Genomic DNA, 22,953 nt, shown 5'->3' with positions numbered 1-22,953 from the left:
AGATATATATTCACATGGACTCGCGCTTTAATGGCTTGACGTTTATTTCCTGCCAGGGTCGGTTTTATCGTAATACGGGCACGAAGTAGTTTAGCTGAGAAGTCACAGGAGAGAGCATCATCATGAAACATAATTATATATTACGCGCCAAATTTAAACAAACAAATCGTATGGCATCGCTAAAAGATATGATTTAATAGTTTTTATGATGACAGCGTAAATGTTGGCCTTTACAAAGTGTGCATTTTGAGAGATATAAGAAAACAAGAATTACAAACATAAAATTATCTACAGTTAACTGCGCGCGATACATACATACGCGATCGCCGAGAGCTTAATTTAATAACAGGTCTTGACGAAGGTTAATTTAATAACAGGCCAGATCTCCTCTCCTTAGATCCGCCAATATATAATACCCAATATTACCAAATTAGAACACGTGTCATGAAATTCCATCCCTGACATTCGCTTCGAGACCGATTAAAGATCTGTATTTCAGAAGCAGAATATAAATTCAAAGAATCAATTTTTAAGAAAAATCGATCTTCGGATTTTTATGAAAAGTTTTTAAAATGAATTAAATAAATTCTATCAAATTGAAAATTGTAAAATGACACATATCGCTTGATTTTTATTTAAACAACTTAGTTTAAGAAATTGAATTATTAAATGATTCTCTATCAAACAAAAATTATATTAATAAAGAATCGTACGTCAATCATCAATTTAACTTGATTAATTCTGTAATTTCTAATTTGTTTTCTTTTTATTGCAACAATTTCTCGTACTGTACTTACTGCTCTCGGCTTCTCAAGATTGCGAATCCGACTCTGTTTGGTACAACGTCACAAGCGGAGAAAGAAAACTCTGGGGGCACTCAAATGCATCGCGAGCATGGCTTCTGTTAAGGGTAGAATCGCGCGCACGAAAGAAGGCTCTTCGTGTCGACGGTGAAACGAGATTTTTCGGCTCTGCTTTTACCCGCGTACCTTCCTTTGTTCCCATGAATGCCAGTCGAGTGCTCGATGGTGGATCATAAATGTCGGGGCGAAGGAAAGGACCCTCGATTCAGGCAGATGATAAAATACAGTTCGAGATGCGATCGACTTTTCCTCGACCTGTTCCCGATTGAAGGAGATCGAATGAAATTTCTTTGATGGAACTCTAGTCTATTCTTTGCGAATAAATGACGACGAACAACTATAGTAGGTTAATATTTAGGGTAATATTATTTTTGCACATTTAATGCATTATCATACCGTACAATATTTCGTTATCCTCTTTTATAATTTGTTTCACTTTCTTTATAACTCCTCCAATATAATTCCGCGAACATAATGATTGCGTTAAAATTTGAATTTTGGCAGACTAGAAACAGAAAAGATTTTACGATCTCTCATTTTTTGTCTTTCCGACAAATAATTTATCAAAGCATGAGATTATTTTTCTAGTTTCATTATGTTAATTAGCATGGACGCAACTTGCATCACTTTACGATTATGATAAAATTATATGGAGTTAAAAGTTTAACGGGTTCGAATAACGCTGCAATATGTCCAAGAGTATGATTAATAGCAAGCACTTGTCAATTTTCGATTACATTTTGTGGAAAGTTATTCGTTGATAGAGCTGCTTTGCAAATGGTGAAATATGTATGAACGTATTTATGATAATTCCAGCTGAATAATTTATTAGCATAATCGCTCCTTCGATATCATCGTCGATTTGCAATTTGCATCATAGCGTCTTCTTCGCTGTCGTGGCAGCGATTTTTGCACTGGTCAGCTATTTATAGTTGCCCAGCGATACGTCAACGAATTAAAATCGAAGGCGCGTATAATGCCGATTGACATCGCGAGCCAAATAATTAAATCCTGAATTTATCAGGACGATGATCAAAGCACCGCGTGAAATGACATCTCGCACCTGTCCGCTCCGTAGAAGTAGAGTAAACCTTTCCGCGCACGTTTTTATGGTAATTTCGATTGAATAATTTATCAAGATAATCACTCTTTTATCCCTATCCCGCGTTCGTGATTTGCATCAATAAGTTGCGCGAGTTGTTAGCTCGTTTAAAACCCGATTGGATAAAGATATATCGATTTCTACATTTGAAATAATAAATCAAAGGGAACAAACTAGCCCTGCGAGAACGTAAATATACATAAAAAACAAAGAGGCGCTTTCATTATAATTGTTAAATGTTTTCGGTAATTTAAATGTTTCTTTTTATGTTTAGCTATTTTAATTATCTGGAGAAAGTTTAATTTATACATCTGTGTATGTGTTTGTCACCCTTTACATTCGGATTTTATTCAAAAATATCAAAAAAATGCGAATTTTAATTAAAAAATAAATTGGACTAGAATTTCAATAAATAAAAGTATTGTAAATCATCGTATATAATTGATTAAACTTTAAAAAATTCCAAATTAGGAAAAATCTAGTTGTGCGACAATATAAAAATATTCAAAAGCAATATAAAAAATAACACATTTTATTTTATATTTATTTTATATATATATAAAATTATTATGTAATTACTTTCTAGCCCAATTTATTTTTAATTAAAATAAATTTCCACATTTTTTCATATTTAAAAAGATTATTAATTATTTCAAGATTAATACAATTATCTCAAATTTTTAGTATCAAAAATAGTGTACTTTTGCGTGGTTTATCGAAGATGGCTTACGTTGATTAAGTTAAAATCTTGATCGATCCGAACAACTTGTTATTCAGATCAGTCTCATAGTCGTTTATGGGTCTCGTACGGAATAGAAGCCGCGACTCGCGCGCTTTTCGCGAGACTCCCGAGGCGCGCGATTCGCGCGTGGGTGCGATGCGTTGCGCTGCGCGAGAATTACGGCCCGCGCCCGGTTGCATTAACATATAGATGCGATCCGTGACGCGGAATGTATACGCCGGATATGCGCGCTTACGTTACACGCGATATGATGCACGCGGGACATCCGGGAGGGTGAATGGAGGAGGAACGTTTCCCGAGGAATACGGGGGTAAGGTAGCCGTGGGCTACTACAGTTCGCCGTAATTACCGCGCTGCTTATGAATAACGGCGAGGGCGGACACGTGAGAGTCGCGGAACCATCCTCGCGGCGGCGGAAGATCCGCGCGCGAGAGCTCGAGTCCCGATAACGAGCTCTGAGCCTCCGACGTATCCGAGGAACCGACGATCGCGTCCCGGTTCGCAGCGAACCGCGCGATTTTGCGCTGCGTGGGCGGATCGCGTCAAGTGGATCTTCTCGGCGAGACTCGCCTTACATTGTAGTAATTGTATGTAGACATTAAGCCTGGAATACACTTACGATTTGTCGATTATTTCGGATTTTCTTCTTCATGTATATAAACTTTTCTCAGACTCTTTGCGAGAAGTACAGTGTAAAGTTTTACTTCTCGAAAGTAGAGCATATTTTTTACATTTTTATCTTAGAAAATTATTTTTATATCGCACTTATATTTATCTTGAAATATAACGAATTGTAATTTACTCCAACAAGTGCAATCAAATACATTCATAAATATAATATATTCCCGTAATATTTTCACGCGATATCATATTTGAAATTGGCTGTTCTGTGAAATGTGAATATGGAACATCGTCGATCGGCCGTACTTGAGCTGCATCCCAAGTTATTCGCAATCAAAATATACGCGAATTTTCTTTGAATAATATTCATTGACGATGTTTGTCGGCTTGTACTACGCTTTAAAGTGCACTCTTGAATATACAATCGTACATATACATAATGTATAATCATTGCAATGCTGTTTTCTCGAATACCAAGTGAGAGCTTTATGGACAAGTCCTGATGTTTTCCGATATCCCCTTATCTCTCTTTTTATGCTCGCTGACTCGTCGAGTATGATAACATAATGCAAAGTCGTTATATCGCAATACAGTCTCGCTGTAGATCAACTGCGCCAGAATTGCGAAGTTAAAGTGGCGGAAATTGAAAAATAAAGAGGTAAGTAAGTCCGCTTCGCTTTACCGTCGAGGGAAGTAACGAGGGAAGAGGCGCGCGAGAACAGAACCGGTAATGAAGTCTGCTGAAACCTGCACGCGACGAGCGAGTATGAAGATTTCGAGCATGTGTGTCTTCATCCTGGTAAAATTTCAAAAATCAGGATCGACTTAATCTTGATCGCTTGTTCCTTTGAGATCCAAAATTATATGCGCGTAAATCAATCGCTATCAATATTTTTGACATTCCGCCAACGAAGATTTAATCTGAAATAGACTCATTTTATATATTGCATGTCGCAGACGTATCGAATGTTCCCTTAACCCTCGAAAATCGAGCAATAATTTGATTCGAGACTCCACGATATTTTTAAATTTTTCTCTATGAAAATTAAAATACCTCCACATCCTTGAAATTAATTTGAAGACTGAAATAATTCAAAGAGAATGTATGAATAAAAAATTAACGTATAAATGCCTTTTTTTCGGAACATTCGGTATAAGATTTACGTTGATTCGTGACATTATCGAAATGAGAAAGCCGAGATCGCGATTCTGCGGGTGGAGGAGAACGATAGGCTGCGAGAGGAGTATTTCCAGGAGGCCTATTACGACGGATAATTTACGCGGACCGTACCCGCGGCAGTTTCCTCGCAAGAATTTACGGCGACAGCGCCGCACGACGCGACACTCACCAGGTGTAAATTCGATTACGATACTACTCTCCTTCCCGCACGTCAATATTTCACTCCGGCGCGAACAGAGTAGGTGGTGGTCGCTATGTAATCTACGCGCGCGAATTATGCGCGCCGCGTAGGCGGCGAAATTTCTCTATGCGTCTCGTAAAGAAGCACGAACGCGACCGTCTTGATAGTGAAAAACGTGAGCACAGTCGGACTCGCGATAATTTCGCCTCGATATGTAAACTAGTTAACTCGCGAAAGTTTCGACTGTGCAAAATGTCCAAGTGACTAACGAAAAGCGAGCACGCGTATCATCTGAATCGAAACTTTATTAATTTATGAATTATAAGGTGTTGAAAAAAATGATCAGTTTCTCGCGGATTATAAATGAATAATTTTTAAAATTTATACATGTATTTTTTAGTTTAATTTGAATATTTATGTATTTGATATGAGATGAAATAGAGAAAATTTTCTTCTGTATATATTATAAATAAATACATAAATGTTTTTTTATTTTCTAATCTAAAGATGTTGCCACAAATTGATTGTGCAGAAATTATTATTTTCATAGCGATTGTAATGTCTAATAATTAGCATCGCAGTATCTGCGAGGTGAATCTATCTCCAGATGTTGAACTCAATCGCGATATCCCTCTTGGGCGCGTCGATACTTCACTCATGTTAGAAATGCAAGGAACGTCCGTAATTTATGTCCTGCATATGGAGCATGAATGTGGGTAGAAACGCATGCATTCGATACAATGAGAGAAACGACAATTACGAGAACCTCTTTCGCTTTACACGCGCTAGTTTCTCGGCTAAAAAATTCTTGATCTGTCGCAAACGCGAGATGCATTGTCAATGTGGTTTTACAAATTGAAAGTATCTTATCTATCATTATAACAATGTTACATTGTTGAGTGAAAACCTGTTTACCCTGATTTTCATGTTGATACATATGATACATATGATCGCGACACATATGATCGGTATTCGCGGCAATCATGATATTCGGGTGAATAATTTTAAAATAGCTAATTTCAGAAAACTATTAATTACATTATATTATAATATATATGATATAATTTTTTTTAATATTTTAGTCATTATATTGGATCTACTATTTCAAATTCCACATTTTAATCCCAAAGCTGTAATCACAGTGATATAAGAAACCAATTTACATGCAAATTGAACCAGTTTTAAGCGGAGAAAGAAACCATTTTTCTACATAAGATCGAAAGATATTACAATGTCTTTCAGACAGTATTCCTGTCAGGGACAACACTAAATTAGGAGATTAAGTTTTCTCGTTAAAACTTCAAGACAGTAACTATATAATGCATTAACGATATTCAACCCCCTCCCTTCAAAGTATTTAGATTCTACAGCATTTTATGCGCATCAATATTAATGAATTTCAATATAAAGTTTGTGCTTCGCAGGTTTTATACAAGTTCCGTATCTAATTAAATATCGCGAGCGTGTTTATCAAGACGCATCGAGACACATCTCAAGAAAAAGATTTGCTCACGCGGTTACTATGAAAATCGTACGTCGTGTACGCGAGTGAAAATGCGGAATAAACGGACGAACCGCAAGCGAGGGTGGTTTTAATCAAGCCATTAGGAGTGACTGAGAGGCTGCGACCGAGCCGACTAGACATACCGACCCTTCTTCTCCATCCTGCTCTCTCACCGGTTCTGTGTCTGCTCTGTCTGCTAAATTAATATAACACGCGCATTCCATTCTACTATGAAGCTCGTATCCAGATCGACTTCCTTCCAGCCTAACTTCCAGCTTAAATTTGTGGAAATAATTTCGCGTGATCGTTAAATTATATACGCGACAAGCGGCAGTATCTTGTTTCGCTAATTCGGGGATATCTTGTATATATCTCTTAAGTAATGTTTAAGAATAAATCAGAAAAAAGTTTAATTGCTGCATTATTGTAAACTCACGCATTTTTATACTAATTTTTATACTAATATCGGTGTATAAATATATACACACTGTTTACCGTAAGAAAGTTTACCGTAAAGACAAGCAAAAAGTTAATTTTATAAATAATTAATAATAAATATATTAACAAAAATTATAAATTACTAACCTCATGATTTCTCCGATGGTTGCCCGATGTTTCCTCGAGTTTTCTCTCTTTGTTTGTCCTTTGCTGCTCCTTTATAGATGACACTCACTCGCGAGAACACGGTTAATTACCATCGCGCACTAATTACCAGAATATTACAGAGAGACTCGCACAAAATTTTTATAGAGCACTCCCGGTATTAATCGCATCGACGTGCACTTTATTTTATATCGTGTCGAGAAAACGCGAAATCACGTCACGTACTTTATGATCCGTTCAATATTGAAAAATCATGCGGCTGAATTCGCATAATGTTATTTCTGATACTAATGAATAATATACGCACGCATTTTGCAGTAATTTTATTATTGCGAGAATCGATAATCGTTAATTATTAATAATTGTAGAAAATGATCGCGTTTTTATCTTCTAGTACATGTCGCGATCATAGTTCGATAGATAATGATACATACAATGTCCTTCGTGCCAGAAACAAAACATGATTCTCTCTCGCTCTTCTCTGCGAGAAAAGAGCGAGAGAGAATCATGTTTTGTCTTTTTCTATTATCCCCTCTATGCTAACGCATGCTACCGAAAGGCCGGAATCTGGCATCGCTGCTTCGTGCTCGGTCTCACTACGCAACAAAACATATGTAAATAATACGACGTTATACGTCACAAGAATTCGGCGGTACACAGAAGCGTATTGTTTATACTCGATCACCTTGGTTTTATTCGCGCGGTGACGCTCACAGTGAAACGACGTAAAACGTTCCGCGTATCATCGTATATTATCTCACGAAAAAATTACGATCGCGACAAGTACTAATAGATATCAAACGCAATTATTCTTTTCAGTTACTTTACAATTAACAATTATCTGCACGATTAATCAATTTCTGCGATTATCGCGTTTTAAATAATACGTAAAATGTATGCGTATATTATTCCTAAAGATAACATACACCATAAATTTAGCGGCATTTTTCAGTGTTGAACGTATAGTAATTCTATAACGTAATTTTTTCGTCGCAATATAAAATACAGTGCGTCGTGTGCGATTAATGTCGGGAGTGTTCTACAAAGTGTCGTAATTATCATATTTTACTGATTAGTGCATACGTTATCGTAATTAAGCTTGTTTTCGCGAGTAAGTGCTATGAAGAAGCAGCAAAGGATAAAGAAAAGAAGAAGAAAAGATCTGGAGAAGCATCGGACGATGAGACGAAGCAATCATGAGGTTAGCAATTTATAATTCTATTAATTTATTATTCGATATTTATAAAATTATAATCACTCGTTTATCTTATAATAAAATTTCTTTATCGATAAAAATTTCCTCCCAAATAGACACTTTATAGTCTAGGATAAAATATCGGAAAAATATTGTAAACTCTCTATTTACTCTTTTTAATTTTTTCTTATATTTTCTTAGAAATACTTAACTCGTAATGTCGTGAAAATGAAACGATAAAATGTCAACATGCCGAGAAAGTATTACATTTCAAAAGTGTTATTAACAGAAAAATTTTAAAGTATAATAAGTTCGCGAGTCATTAATTATTCATAATAATTCTTTCGATTACATGACAGATATCGCACATGATATAAATTCTTTTTTTTTTTCATATTTATCTCGAGAAATTCGTGCAAGCTAATTTCCAAATGTTTCTCGCATACGAAATTTTTTTTTTAGTTTTTTATACTTTTTATGTTTTTATATTTTAGTTTTTTTAAAGTATGATTTAATCGAATATCACGATATAACATTTATTTTCTTCAATATTTTGATAATATCCCCATATAATGAAAAGACCTTGCGATATTGCGACATTACTTGGAAGATCATTACGTTCATACTCATCTCGCACTTAAACTCTAAGCACTAAATGTATGCAGCTGTTTAACTCTCGTCTCGCGTCCATGTTGAATCTTCGTACAAGACAAATGTAACTCAGAATCAGACGGGGACATTTAGTGCTGAATACGTGACATCAGAATACCGACCTATGCTAACATTGCTTGTCTCTCGAAGCTCGAGATGTTGTTCCTCTCCTCTCTTTTTTCCTCGTCCTATCTCCGTTCCATTCGCCAGTGATTTTTACGTCACCCAGTGTGTCAGCAACGGAGACTTCGACGCGGCGTCGTAGCGTAATGCTCGGAATGTTAAGTAGTTCGGCCGAAGGATAGTTAACGCAAACGAAAGAAATATTATCGTGCATTAAAAGTGCATATACATATATTGAACGAATAAACAATGAACAATTATTAAAGTTTGGAAGAAACGCGGAAGTAGACGTTAAACTTTTTAATTCTTTAATACTGCTTTTTAAAAGACAAAATTATCTATTACTTAGAAATCATGTTTTATAAAAATTAAAAGAAAAATTTATTTCGAAAAAATGCTTCTGTGAAAGAATCCTTTTTTTATAATTCTACATATGCAATCTAGTTAAATATAATTAATACTTAAGACGAAACATACGGTGATTCGTGTCCCATTTTACGCAATCAGATTTAATTGAACTCGCAGACCTAATCTAGCCTAATCTAGTCAAATGCGAATGTCAATAAACGAATGGAAACGAAGTAAACAACGAACACAAATGTCTGAAGATTCGCTGTTCGCTTGTTCATTTGCTCAGTGTATACGCACCTTTGAATTTACTTTGCACTTACTTACCGGTTCGTCCGTCGTATCCGCGCTCGTCATCATCGTCCTCGTGTTCGCCGCTCTCTTCGCCAGCCGTGCCCTGCGTCTGCACGACCCTGGGTATCTCTGTAAGAATACGAGATAAATGAAGGATGTGCAAAAGTCTGAATAAAAGGCTGAATTACTTTTGCAGGTGTTCATGTTAAGAGAATTCCGTTCGACAATTACTTCTTGCGCAGAGAAATTGCCTTTAATTCTTTCGACTACGTAAAATTAAAGCAAGCCAACGAAAAATGTCATCTTTCAAGTCTTTTTTACACGTAAAAAGTAAAATTTAAAACAGAAAGTATATTCTTCATTCTGTATTTGTGTTACCTTAATTCAATCGTTATTTTTGTATCGTGAAATTTTAGAGAATAAATAAAAAATATGACGATATCGGTTTTTTTCGGGCATTGTTGAATTTTTCTTCGTCTCACATTTATTATCACATTAGCTCTTTTTTACATATCATATTCATAAAATTTATGAAGCCGCGATACATTCAGAGACAGGCAATCACGTAATTTCTCTCACGAAAACCACTCCTGATTAAAACTCGAAGTGAAAACCGCTCGCTACGATGGAAACGGAGGATGGGCTACGGTTCGGTGCTTTCGTATACACGTTTTCGCAAATTTCGCCTAATTGGACAAGCGCGAGGAGATCGCGCGCCGAGATCGCTGCGTGTTCCTCGCGATCGATCGATCGATCATTCTTGAGGGCAGCACGGGTGTGGTCGAACGGCTCCAGTGTCTTTTTTCAGTCGATTTCTTCTCGCCACCCTGGTAGCAGGCTGAAAGGATCAATCGCGAAATCGACTTTTTGCGTTCTCTTTCTGGCCAAGCAACTTTTTACGCGAATGTAACGATGATAACAAGATATGTCGAATTGACAGGGAAATCTGTAATGTTTTTTCTATTCTATTTTCTTCGTATAATTTATCAATAAATCTTGAATGTTCCAAGTCGACTTCAAGCCATTATTTCTAAAAAATTGTAAGAAAATTTAAGAATGATTTCGGAGAAGTAATAAGAAATCTGCTTCCGCCTAAGACTTCCATTCTCTTTAAATAATTTCTCAAAATTCATCTAAATTTATCCGCATATCCTCATCTCTTACCGCGAGATATACAGAATTCCTTGTATTCTCTATTTCTAAGTATCATCTTTCTCGTTGTGCCGACGTTCTTTGCAGCTCGCATAAAACGAGCTTGTGGCTCGAGGGGAGCAACGAGCGCCGGCGGAAACGAAATCGAAATAAAAGATAAATGCGGCAATGAAACCCGGGTATCAAGCATGGTGAATGCGCGCGTAGGCGTGTACTTACTGATGCAAGGCGCAATATGCGATCTGCTCTGCTGGTAGCCCCTGGCGCATCTGTTGCAAGTAATACCGGTTACACCGTCTTTACAAGGACACTGGCCGCTGCTCTGGTTACAGGTCTTTCCAGAAGCTCCGATCGGATGGCAATCACATGCTATAATAAAATAAGCGGGCTAATTAACACACACAGGATGTGAATTTATTAAAATACATTTTTGAGAAAATTGAGAATGAACGTATTTATAAAATTATATTTTTCTATTTACAATTCTATTTTTTATTATATATTCTATTTTATATTATTTTCTAATATATATTAATTAATTCTCTTGTAGTACGTTATTCACGTTTCGTCTTTTAACTTAGCTTTTATTGTATGAATAGAAAGAACGTATAGTGACGTATTATGTAAGGTGACTCAGTATATAATAGAATGATTAATTATCGATGGAAATTTTACATCAAAGCGTCGGAAACGGGGAGAAAGAGGGCTTTAATCAAGTTGACTGTTAGATTTGCTCGTGTCAACTCGCTCGCATTAGTATCTAGTGTTCAAGTTTACTGTCGACTACATATCTTGTTATGTTATCCTTCGAGCTCGTTCTATTAAGAAACGACGTAGGTAAGTGACCCGGAAAATGATGGAGATAGCCAAACAGACGTGATGATTCGCTACCTGAAATTAAGATAAAGCGCGGATCGAATTTACATGGTGCTTATAAAAAGACCTTGGCTATTGGCCGCATGCATCTCAAATGAAAGATCTTAAGCGGGATAAAAGCGATTTATTCCTACGGATAAGACGCGAGAAGTATACTAATGCGTCGTAAACGCGTAATTATTAGCAAATTAAAAAAATAAGCAAGATTTTAGATCATAATTAATTACAGAAATTTAAAGGATAATTTTTATAGGATCACGTTTAAGCATTTAAGATCAAAGTATATTATTCAACTTACATTTAAAAGTATACCTCATTTAAATGAAAAGTTATATATTATGCCAAATAATAAAATGTATCAAGAAACGTGTAATTAAAAAAATGCGTTAAATATATAGTTAGTAAAATTAGATATGTTTCTTATCAGATTAGATTCAAATAACAGATTTTTTTAATTATTGTAAATTATATATAATTGAAATATGAATTATATATAATTGAAAATAAAAGATATTTCATGAATTAAATTTCAGAGACATAAATGATAAAAAATACTTTATTTTTCTATCTAATTTTATAAATTGATATTATAAATTGAATATTAAAAATTGATTTTATAAAATTATTAATTCTTTTAATTTGAAATCTTTTTATATAAAAATGTTGCAATGTTAAAAAATTACATAAAATGATGCGTTAAAATTTTCTGTATGGAAAACAAAATCGTCAAAGAGCCTATCATATATTGAAAATTAATTTGATCGAAGTGGAACATCCTGCACACATAATGCGTTATATATCGTACAACAAAGGGAGGCTTAGCATCGAGATGAATGCATTCCAGTCTTATCCTAATTTTATGCAGCCTAATCTTACGTAAGGGACGCGAACGCGAGGCATTAGAAGGCCCCTTGCGACTATGCCTTACGGAGGGGGTCCTCGTAGGTCATTCCGAGAGATTTATGAAATCAATCAGGCGCGCCTCGAATGAATCGTCATCAAGGCATGCCTCAGAGAAAGCTTAAATTTCTCTTGAGAATTCGTTGATGAGAAAAATTGGAAATAAAAAGAGAATAATAAATACTTGCACGTCTACATGTTTATAGTTTACATCATATACTTTGCGTAATTGAATAACAACATTTATCTCGTTCATTTATTTCTTCGATACACTTTTTTCATCAATGAGAACTGTCAATTTTTCTTTCAATTTATATTAAATGAAAATTGGAGATCGCTGAAAGTGTTAGTTATTAAGTGGTAGTTATTATACTTTAGGCATAGTAGATAATATCCAGAAAATTGCAGAACAAAGGGGAAGTAATAAATAAAATTGATTTACTATTACTCTTTGACGGTAACAGGTGTTGCATGAATACTGCAGTAATGACAGCTTCTCAATCTCGGTTTGTGTTATGTGTTTTTTATGCGTCAATCATCATAAAACGCAAATAACTCGCGAGGATGAAAAACAACATAGAATCACGGCGCAAGTTATCATAATTATGCAAACATTAACATTCCGAGTCTCTCGAGGGTCGCGCGTCGCCGGTAACAATTTACTACCAATGATCGCAACAAAATTGCGTTCATCGTAAAATAATAACTCGACTGATTTACGATAGCCGCGTGTAATCAGTTGTACCATGTGTATCATGGATATCCCTCTCATAAATTGCGCCGCGTTGATAATACAGAGAGCAATGAAACCTTATGTTGCGCATAAAGGCCAAAATTAGAAGCAACGCGAACAAAAATAAATATCGCGATGTATAACGATTAAAAAGTAAATATTTTGACGAAGTAAAAAGTGCGAACATCTGAGAGAGGAATTTAGAGTTCTCCTCTCATGAAATAATAATTTAATTAAAATGATACAAATATTACTGCATTGTATCTATTTTATTTTGGCTGTCGATAATCGGTGAGAGTTTAAAATATATACATTTTTACATTAAAAAAATCTGATTAGTTCAAATCAAATTATAATTATAATTCTCACTATTGAGGGATACTAAAATATCTCCCGCCGAAATTCGCCGATTTATGCGAATCAGTTAAACGAGACGATCATCTTTGCGTTCTTCGGAGCTGATGAGTAGCTATGGAACAAAGTTGATTCTTTTACTTTATCCTGTTTCGAAACCATCCCCCGTCGAGAGCTAATTGTATCGTGCGCGAGGCGACGTTTCGCTTATAAATTTCCGTTCCCGGCATAAATTACCATCTGCTCCACGGGGCGGTGCCCGAATATTAACGGGGGACACGATTCACATAATTCTTAATCGTCGACACTGTCGTCAGCTCGCACATTGATGTCGAATCGTCGGAATCACCGCTCGTTCGAATTCTCGAACGAATCAGTCGCTAAGCACTTGGATCCACGACGTCCACAATGAAAGTATACTCGTTCAATAATTTTATTGAACTGGTTTGCGTATCTTTATGTGATTAATGTCGGAATAAATTGGTCGCATAATGCTTATTTATGGCTGATGTCACACACACACACACACACACGCACACAATGACGTCGTACATTATTTTGCGATTAAATATCAGAAGAAACTTTATATAATAACAGAAAAAAATAATTTTATGCTTACATATTTTTCCGAATACATATATTGAATGATTATATATAATATTATAATTTATTGCATTAATCAATTCAAGCTTACGCATACTTTATGATGTAGATTATCGTTGGTTTAAACTGATCGAGGACTGAAAAATTTTCGAGCTTGCTTATGAACTTGTTTATAACGCTCAAAATTTCCTACATAAATTTATAAGAGATACGCGTCGCTCGTCGTAAAAATTTTAAAGACCCCTTACAATTTAATCGAGACTGATCTACTCGTTATCCGCCAGGATCATTTAGCACCATTTAACTCGGATTGCGCGACGAATGCCTTAAATCAAGCGCGAACGTACGCGAGCCAGTTCGATCGACGGTGCAGATTGTAATTCTACGGACGTGTGTCGCGCGAGAGGTCACGACACACGTCTCATTGGTCACGCGGCATTTAGAAACGTCATAAACAGTGATTAGAGGCAGACTCACGGCGGCGCGTGGTTCAAGGATTTCTTGTGTTGCGACCACCGCCGCCGGCCGATATGAATTGCCGCTGTCTCTGACCGTCGTCGAGGAAACGACGTTCGACTTTCGACACCTAAATCGCTGTAACGGTTGTTTCGTACCGCGACTTGTCTCCGTGGACAAGGAGTCGTTTGTTCCCTCGTTACCGAGGGCCCTTTCGTTACCCATAAATTCGTTATGCAATTCCTCTCGCTCGACAGAGAGAGAACGTCGGATGCCGGGAACGAAACTAACGATCGCGTGTTACGACGATGCGGAATTACTCGACCTAGGATTCTCGGATATCATTGCAATCGATCGGATCACTGTAATTACGACGCTATTATGCGGCGTGCTAGAAAAAGTCTATCGAAGAAAATTAACTTTTTTTGGTTTGTTGCTATTTCAGGATATGAGAGAAAAGGTATGGTTAGAACTTTAAAACTTTTGAAAACAATGGGGCAAATCATTCGCGACTCTTTATTTATTTTTCTATTATATAAATGTAATTCAGATTGAGATCGCGCATTAAAATAATCGAATCGTAAATATAAATATTTAACATAATGAAAGATTCTGTGATACATTAATCCTTCAATAATCATAATGTATTTAAAATTATAGATATATTTCTTATCTATACTCCTGGACAAAATTAACGCATAATTTTTTTCACTTTTTCTTTAAAAGCTGATATTTAAATTTTAAAGAAAAAGTGAAAAAAAATATTTATACCTTTCCTGTAATTTTTATGAGAAAAATATTTAATAAAATTCACTTTTCAACAATAAAACAACTTGTCAAGTTATATTTGTAAAAAAAATTAGAATTGCAAAAAGAAGAAGAATTATTTAAAAAAACATTCGTTCTCTGTGAAATATTTCGTAACATGTAGATCTTCTATTAAATGCAACGTAAGGATAACGATTCCCCTCGGCGACCCTTCACTAGCACGCAAATGTTGTCTTGTATCTCAATTGCCATCTCTTGGCACACTTTTTCAAATTAAAAAAAACCAGTTCTTTTGTCTTCTATCTTTCGTTCATTGGTGGCATCTAAGTTGAAAGAGGCGCGTTCGATCCCATGATAAAATCCATTAAGCGAAGAAGAAAACAACTATGATGTTCGTGTACAATACGTCTTCTTTATCTTTAAATAGCATCGCTATTTTAGTAGTGCTACGTTACTCGATTACCAGGCAAAACAGGAATTGTCGGATTATCGCGCTGACGGTACAAAAGCTGAGAGCGGGTTGCGCCATTTTCACGCGAAACTTAATCCAGGATTAACAGCAGTCTATTTAGGAGCTTGTCAACTTGAACCGTTTTCTCGTTAGTTATTACGCCACTATAAGGCCCTTGGCTTGTTTGTTGTCAATACATTTTATATATATTGCGACTAACGGTTTATATTATTGTCAAATATTTATCGGAAATTATTATTTTATATGTAGTATAATAATTCTAGTATAATAATCCTAATTAAAGTTCTCTCTCTTTTTAAAAATCATTTTTTTTTTTCGATTCAATGTCGAATTACATACAAAATTAACTTCTGTAATACTTACTCTAAATACAATCCACGAAAAACGCGGAATTTTCGATACTTTGTTCAAATAACGAAAATTGACCTCTGGCATGATGGTATCGGGAAATTTGAAACGATATCATCATTTTAATTTCGTTTACGACCGGTGCAGCGAACCCATCAGGCCACCAACGGTTCCCGTTTTTCGCGCACATAGTAGTCGAGGACAGGCTCGTATTCAGATACACTTTCCCGAAGCCGAGAACGATCGATGCGCGAAAGCACCGTGATTCAACATTTACGCGTGTAAAATGAGCGAGCATATCGACGTATCACTTATTGTCAGCTACATGACTCCGAGAGAGACACCCACGTGCTAGAAGAAAATACATGCGTAGCTCGTAAATCACGGCCATTTTACATTTTACTCATATGGTAACGCGCGGGAACCGATTTTGGAAACTATTAACTTTAACAGCTCGGTCTCGGTCTGGTGCGGCCGTTCCGCAACGGAGAAATCGCGGCCCGCGATCTCTAATGGTTGTATGGTTGTTATAACGAACCATACGATAATAGCGCATACGGCAATGGTCGTCTGATACGGTCGACGCTTACCGTTGTACCTATTATACGTCAACATTGGTCTCACGTTACTTCCTGTCGTCTATTAATATCTTTTTATGTATGAATTTAAGATCATGTTTAATATGCGTGTTGTATTCTAAGAGTTTTGCTTTTTTATGAGTGGATGATAGACCGCGCCCATTACAACAATTTTTGTAACAGCTAACATTTGAAAACATTTATTGAATATTAATTATTTTCTTACTCTCTTGAGTAAAATCGCTATATTATCATTGAAAAGCAGTGAATTAATCACTGATGATTTCAGTTCTAAATATAACAAGTAAATCAGTATGAAAGAATTAGTGCTAATGATTGTAGGAATTTTTTCCACAAAAGTAATAATTTAAAAAGAATAAAAAAAGATTTAAAATTTATAGCTTGGAAATACTATATTTAATTATAACTATGTGAAATCTTAGTGTCGTAATCAGTGGAACAAGATGGAGAAGACGGAATGTGTTTTTACTGAAATCAATAAAATACTCATTAATCTTTAGTGAAATCTTGTCACTGCTTCAATCAATGACATTTCATTGATGCAATTTAAGAGAGTGATTAAGTTGCATAGCAATTTGTTTTATAAAAAATTTTATAGAAAATCTGATAAAATATTTATTTTTACAATTTACAAATATTAATAAATCATAAAATTTCTTTCATTAACGTAATCGCAATTTAAATCTCGTAAATTTTACGAGAACGGTTGAACATCTTTATTTGACGTTAATTGACATATAAACATTCTTAATTTATTTAAAGAATAACGTAACAACTTTCGCCCTTTTTGCATCGAAAAGCTTCCGGTATTTTCCTTCGCTTCTGTTTTTTTGCTATGTAATTTTCTCGCCAGCGAGATAGAGCTGGTCGGATCACAGGTATGTAGCCGTTCGCTAAAATGATGCTTCTCAGAGAGACGCGAACACGCTCGCCAGCTCTTCAAGTCATTCCGCTCCTCGGTTCGTCGTTCCCTCCTCTCGCGATTAGCATACCGACGTTCCGGGAAATATTATGTTAGAAGCGTTATCTCGATTTCTGTCCGCAAATTTAATAGTGATGTTATTTTAACCGGTAAAATTTTCGTTGACGTATCAATGCTTGATAAGTAAATGAGATCTGGCACCGAGAAATTAGCATACATCATTGGCGACTAATAAATTTATCACATTTATTCAAGATTATAATTTTCCAGTAGAATGTAGTTTATGTAAGATAAAAAATTAAACTGTCGCTATAAAAAATAATATAAATTTAAAAATGTAAATTAATATTTTTAAAATAATTTATTGTGTTTACAAATTGAAGATTTTTCCTATTAAAAGATGAAAGTTCTGAAATTTATTTGGAATTATCCAATTATTAATATTTTTATTATATGCAGTATTAAAATAAATACAATCTACAATTATAATTATGATGTTGAAATGTGTTTAATAATATTTGTTTAGAAAAGATAATCAAAACTTGCATTATCCAATAAATAAAATATGGTGAAGAATGCTCTTATGTTAACAATAAAAAGGAAATAGAAATATGACATTAAATCGTGTAGCACTTCAAGAAATTATTTATTGTCATAATACCACTCTTTCGCATCATCTGTCGTAACGTCTTGCGTTTCCGGCTTGACTCAGGATCTTCTTCCATTGACGCCATTGATGTCATGGAAGCGTGAACCGGTCTCTTCGACAGCGCCTTTAAGATTAATCCGTTTCGCGGAAGTGCAAATGGTCCGGTCGTGCTTCCACTATCAAGGCTATGGATTTAGTTCTGTGGTACCTTCGTCTTCCATGCCAGGATTCTCTCGTGCAAGGCGCAGCGTATTCTTAGGCGTTTTTTCTTTTATTTTTCTTAGTAATACGATAACGCTAATAACTTGGCTTCGCTATATTTAATGATAACAAGAAAAGATAATCTAAACAATTTCTATAATTAAAAATCCGATATAAATAGGATGGGAAAAATATATGTGAAGAAAAAGATAACGAAATTTAATGAAATATATATAAAAACAAATATTAAAGATATTTAAGGATATTTATTTATTTTGCTAAATTAACTTCTTTGAGATGGCTTTAAAGGATATTGCTTCAGAAATTTCTTGAAAATATAATTTATCTCTCACAGTCATCATTGCTTAAATATTTTTTTAAGGAAAAAGAATATTGGATATATAAAACTTTTCGCAAATACTGAAATGACATATTGGAATATATATTTATTTTTTTAAATTCACCATGATAAAATATTACAATTGTTTAATATGTTAATTAAAAAATTTTAAAATCATGCGTGACATAAAATTTAAATTAGAAAAAAATAAAAGGGGGAAAATATATATAATAGACAATAAAAAATAATTAGAGGAAAAATACGTTTTCGCTCTTCGATCTTTAAAGTATCTAATATAAGTTTCGATTTTCATAAGTTTTTCTCATAAATCTAAGTGAAAATTGATAAAGATTTTCTATAAGATTATTCTTCCCATCATCCTATTCGCATGTTATCGCATGGTGCATTTACTAACGCAGATTTATGCAGCTTCCTTCAAGATATCCGTCTGGGCGATTTAGTCGATAAGTCGCGAGAAGCTCGGCTTTACATTACGAACTTAAATCGCGTAAGAGCGGCGTGATCGCTCGTCGGTTAGCGATAATCTCCTTTAGATTAAATCCGTCGATGGCAACATGAACGGTCGTCTCGCGTTCCTCTTTTGGAGAGGATTCTTCTTATCGCGGCAGACACTCGCAGCTTTCAACGAAGAACATCTTGAAGACCTTGAACGGTTGTCCCTCGTCTTTCTTGATACCGTGTTATCGCTGTATCAATCGATTGGTGCGTGAACGATTGTATATGGATATACATTCTTGCAGGATAATGTCTTGCATCTTGAAATTCAGCTGCAAGTGTTTTGACTTGCGACGTTCAGACTGAATAATGAACCAAGGTCAATGACATTCGGAAAGTTCGCTTTCAACATTCCCATTTTTACCCTTCTTTCCTCTCGTCCGTTGCGTAGAAATTAAATATTTTTTGCATTAATTATACGTCTCGTTGAAGCGCGTCGATAACGCGATGTGTGTCGCGAATAGATATTTATGAAATTCCTTATTTTATACGCGCGTTCAAAGTAGATTTTTCGCGACGCCGAAGCTATAAAAGAAATAATCGATATTCCTGTCTCCGGATTAAAATCCAATCCGTATAAACGATCGCGGACGCCGTTGCCAAAGCTCGTTTTACATAATGAAATTCCAAACTTGCTTTCGATAGCTCTTCGAGATCGACTATATCTATAAGAGCGATATCGAAGTCGTTTTTTTTTCGCTTTATAATTTATTCTTGTACAAGTTAAAATCGTGGAGAAAAGGATAGATGAATGCTACAAAAAATGAATGTAAGAAAAATATGAAAACAGAGGAATTAATTTTACTGTCTCCAGATAATTTATACATTTGAACTTTTAACAATTAAGTTTCTATAATAGTAGACAAAATATGTAACAAATTATTAATTATGAAGCATAAATCGTGCATAAACTTATGATAACAATTTATTCCTTATTTTTTCTAAATACATATCACAAAAATAAGAGAAACTGAAGAATCTCTTCTCAAACTATAAAAACAATTTGCATGGTACATGCAAATCACTGAGAAAATCATATTCGCAATCCGATTATTTCGTCAATCAACAGTTTTATTCCTAACAATCGTTTTGCATAATAAAATTCAAGAATAGTCTTTGACAATTTTTCGCTCTTCAGTATTCGGCTCGTCGTGGTCGACAGATCCGGCGCTCGCGAGAGTCGCAAAGGGCGAGGAGAACCGTCGAAAGAAACGTGACACGCTCCTCTTTCGCCCACTTGCTTATGCACGCTCGTATTTTTCATGCGAGAGGGACGCTGAAAAGCGGGTAATTACGATTGCGATTCGAAACCGAGAGCGTATCTCGGTAAAAGGCTGCAAGAGAAACTCATTACGCTGTGTGTTTGATGTGTTCAGGATCACTTTAAAATCTCTTTTCTTACAATTAGACTCTAAATGTTTTATTTATATATAATTTTTATTCCACAAAAACGACTTTAAAGAGAATTTTTTTGCAATTCTTCTTCTATTATTATTCTATTAAATATTTTAAAGCTTAAAGCTAATTGAAGCACATGCACAGAAATGATATCGCAGTTAATTAATTAACATAACGTTACTTTTATAAAAATCTAATTATGTCTTTATTGAAACACATTTATCTCTTATCATTTTAAATTTGTGTGCCTTCTAGTGTTCAATATCCTGCGTCCTCTCTTCATCCGTAATTGCCAATTTGCCATGTTTCGCGACAAAGTCCAAGTCTATTTCGTAGAACAAATTACTCAATTAATCCATCGCGGAAATACGCGTTTGACTCGCGATTGTATTCTTTCGAGAATCGCGCAGCGCGAAATGCAATTGAAAGGTAAACGGTGTGTTTTGAATGGCAGAACATCCGCAAAGAACGCCCACCTTTGTGTTCGGAACGTGCTCGGATATTCTTTTATAAAAGTATTTACGGAAAAATGGATATTTCGAAACAATCATGAACCAACGATTCATTAAATTCATGCATTGAAAATATGTTAGATCGTTACGCGATGGAACATGGAATTTGCAAAGTTTATACGTTGTAGAACGCTTCTCCAAAAATATAAGTTTAACGCAATAATTTTTAATCTTTGATTGAAGGCTAAATTGATATTCGTATAATTTTAATTAATTGAATTTTTGAGACTATTTTGATTTTTTATGAACTAATCCTGATAATTTTATAAAATAAACTATTTTTGAAAATAATATATATTTATTATTAATAAGACAAAAAAAATTAATTTTTGATGAAAAATTATTTTTTATTGTTAATTAAAAAAATATTTTTGTATCTATCTGTCAAAAAATCTGAACTCATCAAAATCATATTGATTTGAATCCCTGGAATATCCCATTGCACATAAAATACATATAAAACGTTTACGTGATTCAGAAAGTTCACGTTTCGTAAAATGTTTTTCTCGTTCGAAAATCATGAGTCTAATGCACTTTTGAAAAAGTCTATCTAAAAGCAAAAGTGTGTGGGAGGAAGAAACTATATAACTGGACCTTTTGAGAAAAGGACGATTGTGCGTCTCCACATCCAGATTATCACGGTCTAAAGAGTTAAGGCAAAGGAAACCGAGAGAGAAAGAGGAAGAGAAGAAGGCGCATCTCGAAAAGGCATTCATAAATTTGACTTACCAAGCCAATGTCACAAAAGAAAAAATATACACATATTTATATTCCTATACCTACATGAAATTGTTAAGGCGCTTTAAGCTGATTATTGGAAAGGGCCAAACTGATCTTGCGAGGCTTCCTCTCCACCTCTTTACTTGTCCCGTTGCACCCTATTTGTTCTCGATGCGTGTAGAATAAATAAAATGTTGCTTCGTTAAGCGCGTCTTTTATTTAAAAGCAATTATCGCATCGTAATCGCAATACTTTTTCGTTCTCGAAATATTTAACATTATTTTTTCTCGATCTCTACATATCAATCAGAAATCCAAAAAAGATATATATTTAATATTGATAAACAAAATTTGATTTGATTAAAATTTAATTAATAAAATAGCATTTAATAGAAGTACTTTCCCATATAAATTGAAGCTTTATCTTTTGGATGAAGATCTAGCTATCATAATTTTAATATAATTTGTAAAAATTTATTATCTGATTTCAGAATTCTAAAGATCTTCACACAGTCTTCCCAATTTTGATTATAAATTATACTATTTAATATTTATTCACTGAAAAAGAATCCGGTTACTTATTATTATTTATTACTGATATATGAATAGAACTGAGTTAAAACGCACATAAATTAACAGATTTAATCAAGCGATCACTATCAAGCAAAAGAATTTCAAGTCGAAAAACAAACAGTTATCGAGAAAATAATCTTAATATAAATAACTGTTGGATTTAATTCGATAGACATAATCCGATTAACGCGAGACTCCTTCCTTATTCCGGAAAGCTCTACCGCGATGCGACATCATGTGATTTCGACTTCTAGATGTTCGTATCTCGTAGTCAGTTAAAGCAGATTCAGAGATGGGTGGCCAGATAAGGATCTTTATGGACAGCGGACGTCCTCTTACAGGTGGCATAAATCCCGCGCGACTAATTAGAATTTTATAATGGAACGAAAATGGGTATCAGATTACATGGTCGGCGCGCTGTCTGGGAATCGTAATTACAAAATGCCGACGCATGC

General features: G+C 34.8%; 2 protein-coding genes across 4 annotated transcripts in view; one reads left to right on the top strand and one right to left on the bottom strand.

Annotated features, from left to right (window-relative positions):
• LOC145960403 (netrin-1) overlaps window positions 1-22,953 on the bottom strand; it is a 183,066-nt gene that overhangs the window by 35,380 nt on the left and 124,733 nt on the right. Inside the window, exons 3-4 of the mRNA XM_083079839.1 lie at window positions 10,779-10,928; window positions 9,441-9,536 (exon numbers count right to left, since the gene is read on the bottom strand). Of these exons, the coding sequence (XP_082935965.1) occupies window positions 9,441-9,536; window positions 10,779-10,928 (246 nt within the window). The remainder of the gene's footprint in view (window positions 1-9,440; window positions 9,537-10,778; window positions 10,929-22,953) is intronic.
• LOC145960404 (uncharacterized) overlaps window positions 1-22,953 on the top strand; it is a 162,047-nt gene that overhangs the window by 36,313 nt on the left and 102,781 nt on the right. Inside the window, exon 5 of one of the 3 annotated variants that reach the window (XR_014435348.1) lies at window positions 57-448. The exons of the other annotated variants lie outside the window; for them this stretch is intronic. The gene's annotated coding sequence lies outside the window, so the exon portion shown is untranslated. Of the gene's footprint in view, window positions 1-56; window positions 449-22,953 lie in introns of those variants that run through there. 3 annotated transcript variants of the gene reach the window in all.

Source organism: Camponotus vicinus, unplaced genomic scaffold (assembly GCF_025532165.1).
Source record: "Camponotus vicinus isolate PSW18456_S1 unplaced genomic scaffold, iyCamVici1.0 SCAF_10, whole genome shotgun sequence".
Taxonomy (NCBI): Eukaryota; Metazoa; Arthropoda; class Insecta; order Hymenoptera; family Formicidae; genus Camponotus; species Camponotus vicinus.
This window is presented reverse-complemented; position numbering and strand designations above follow the sequence as displayed.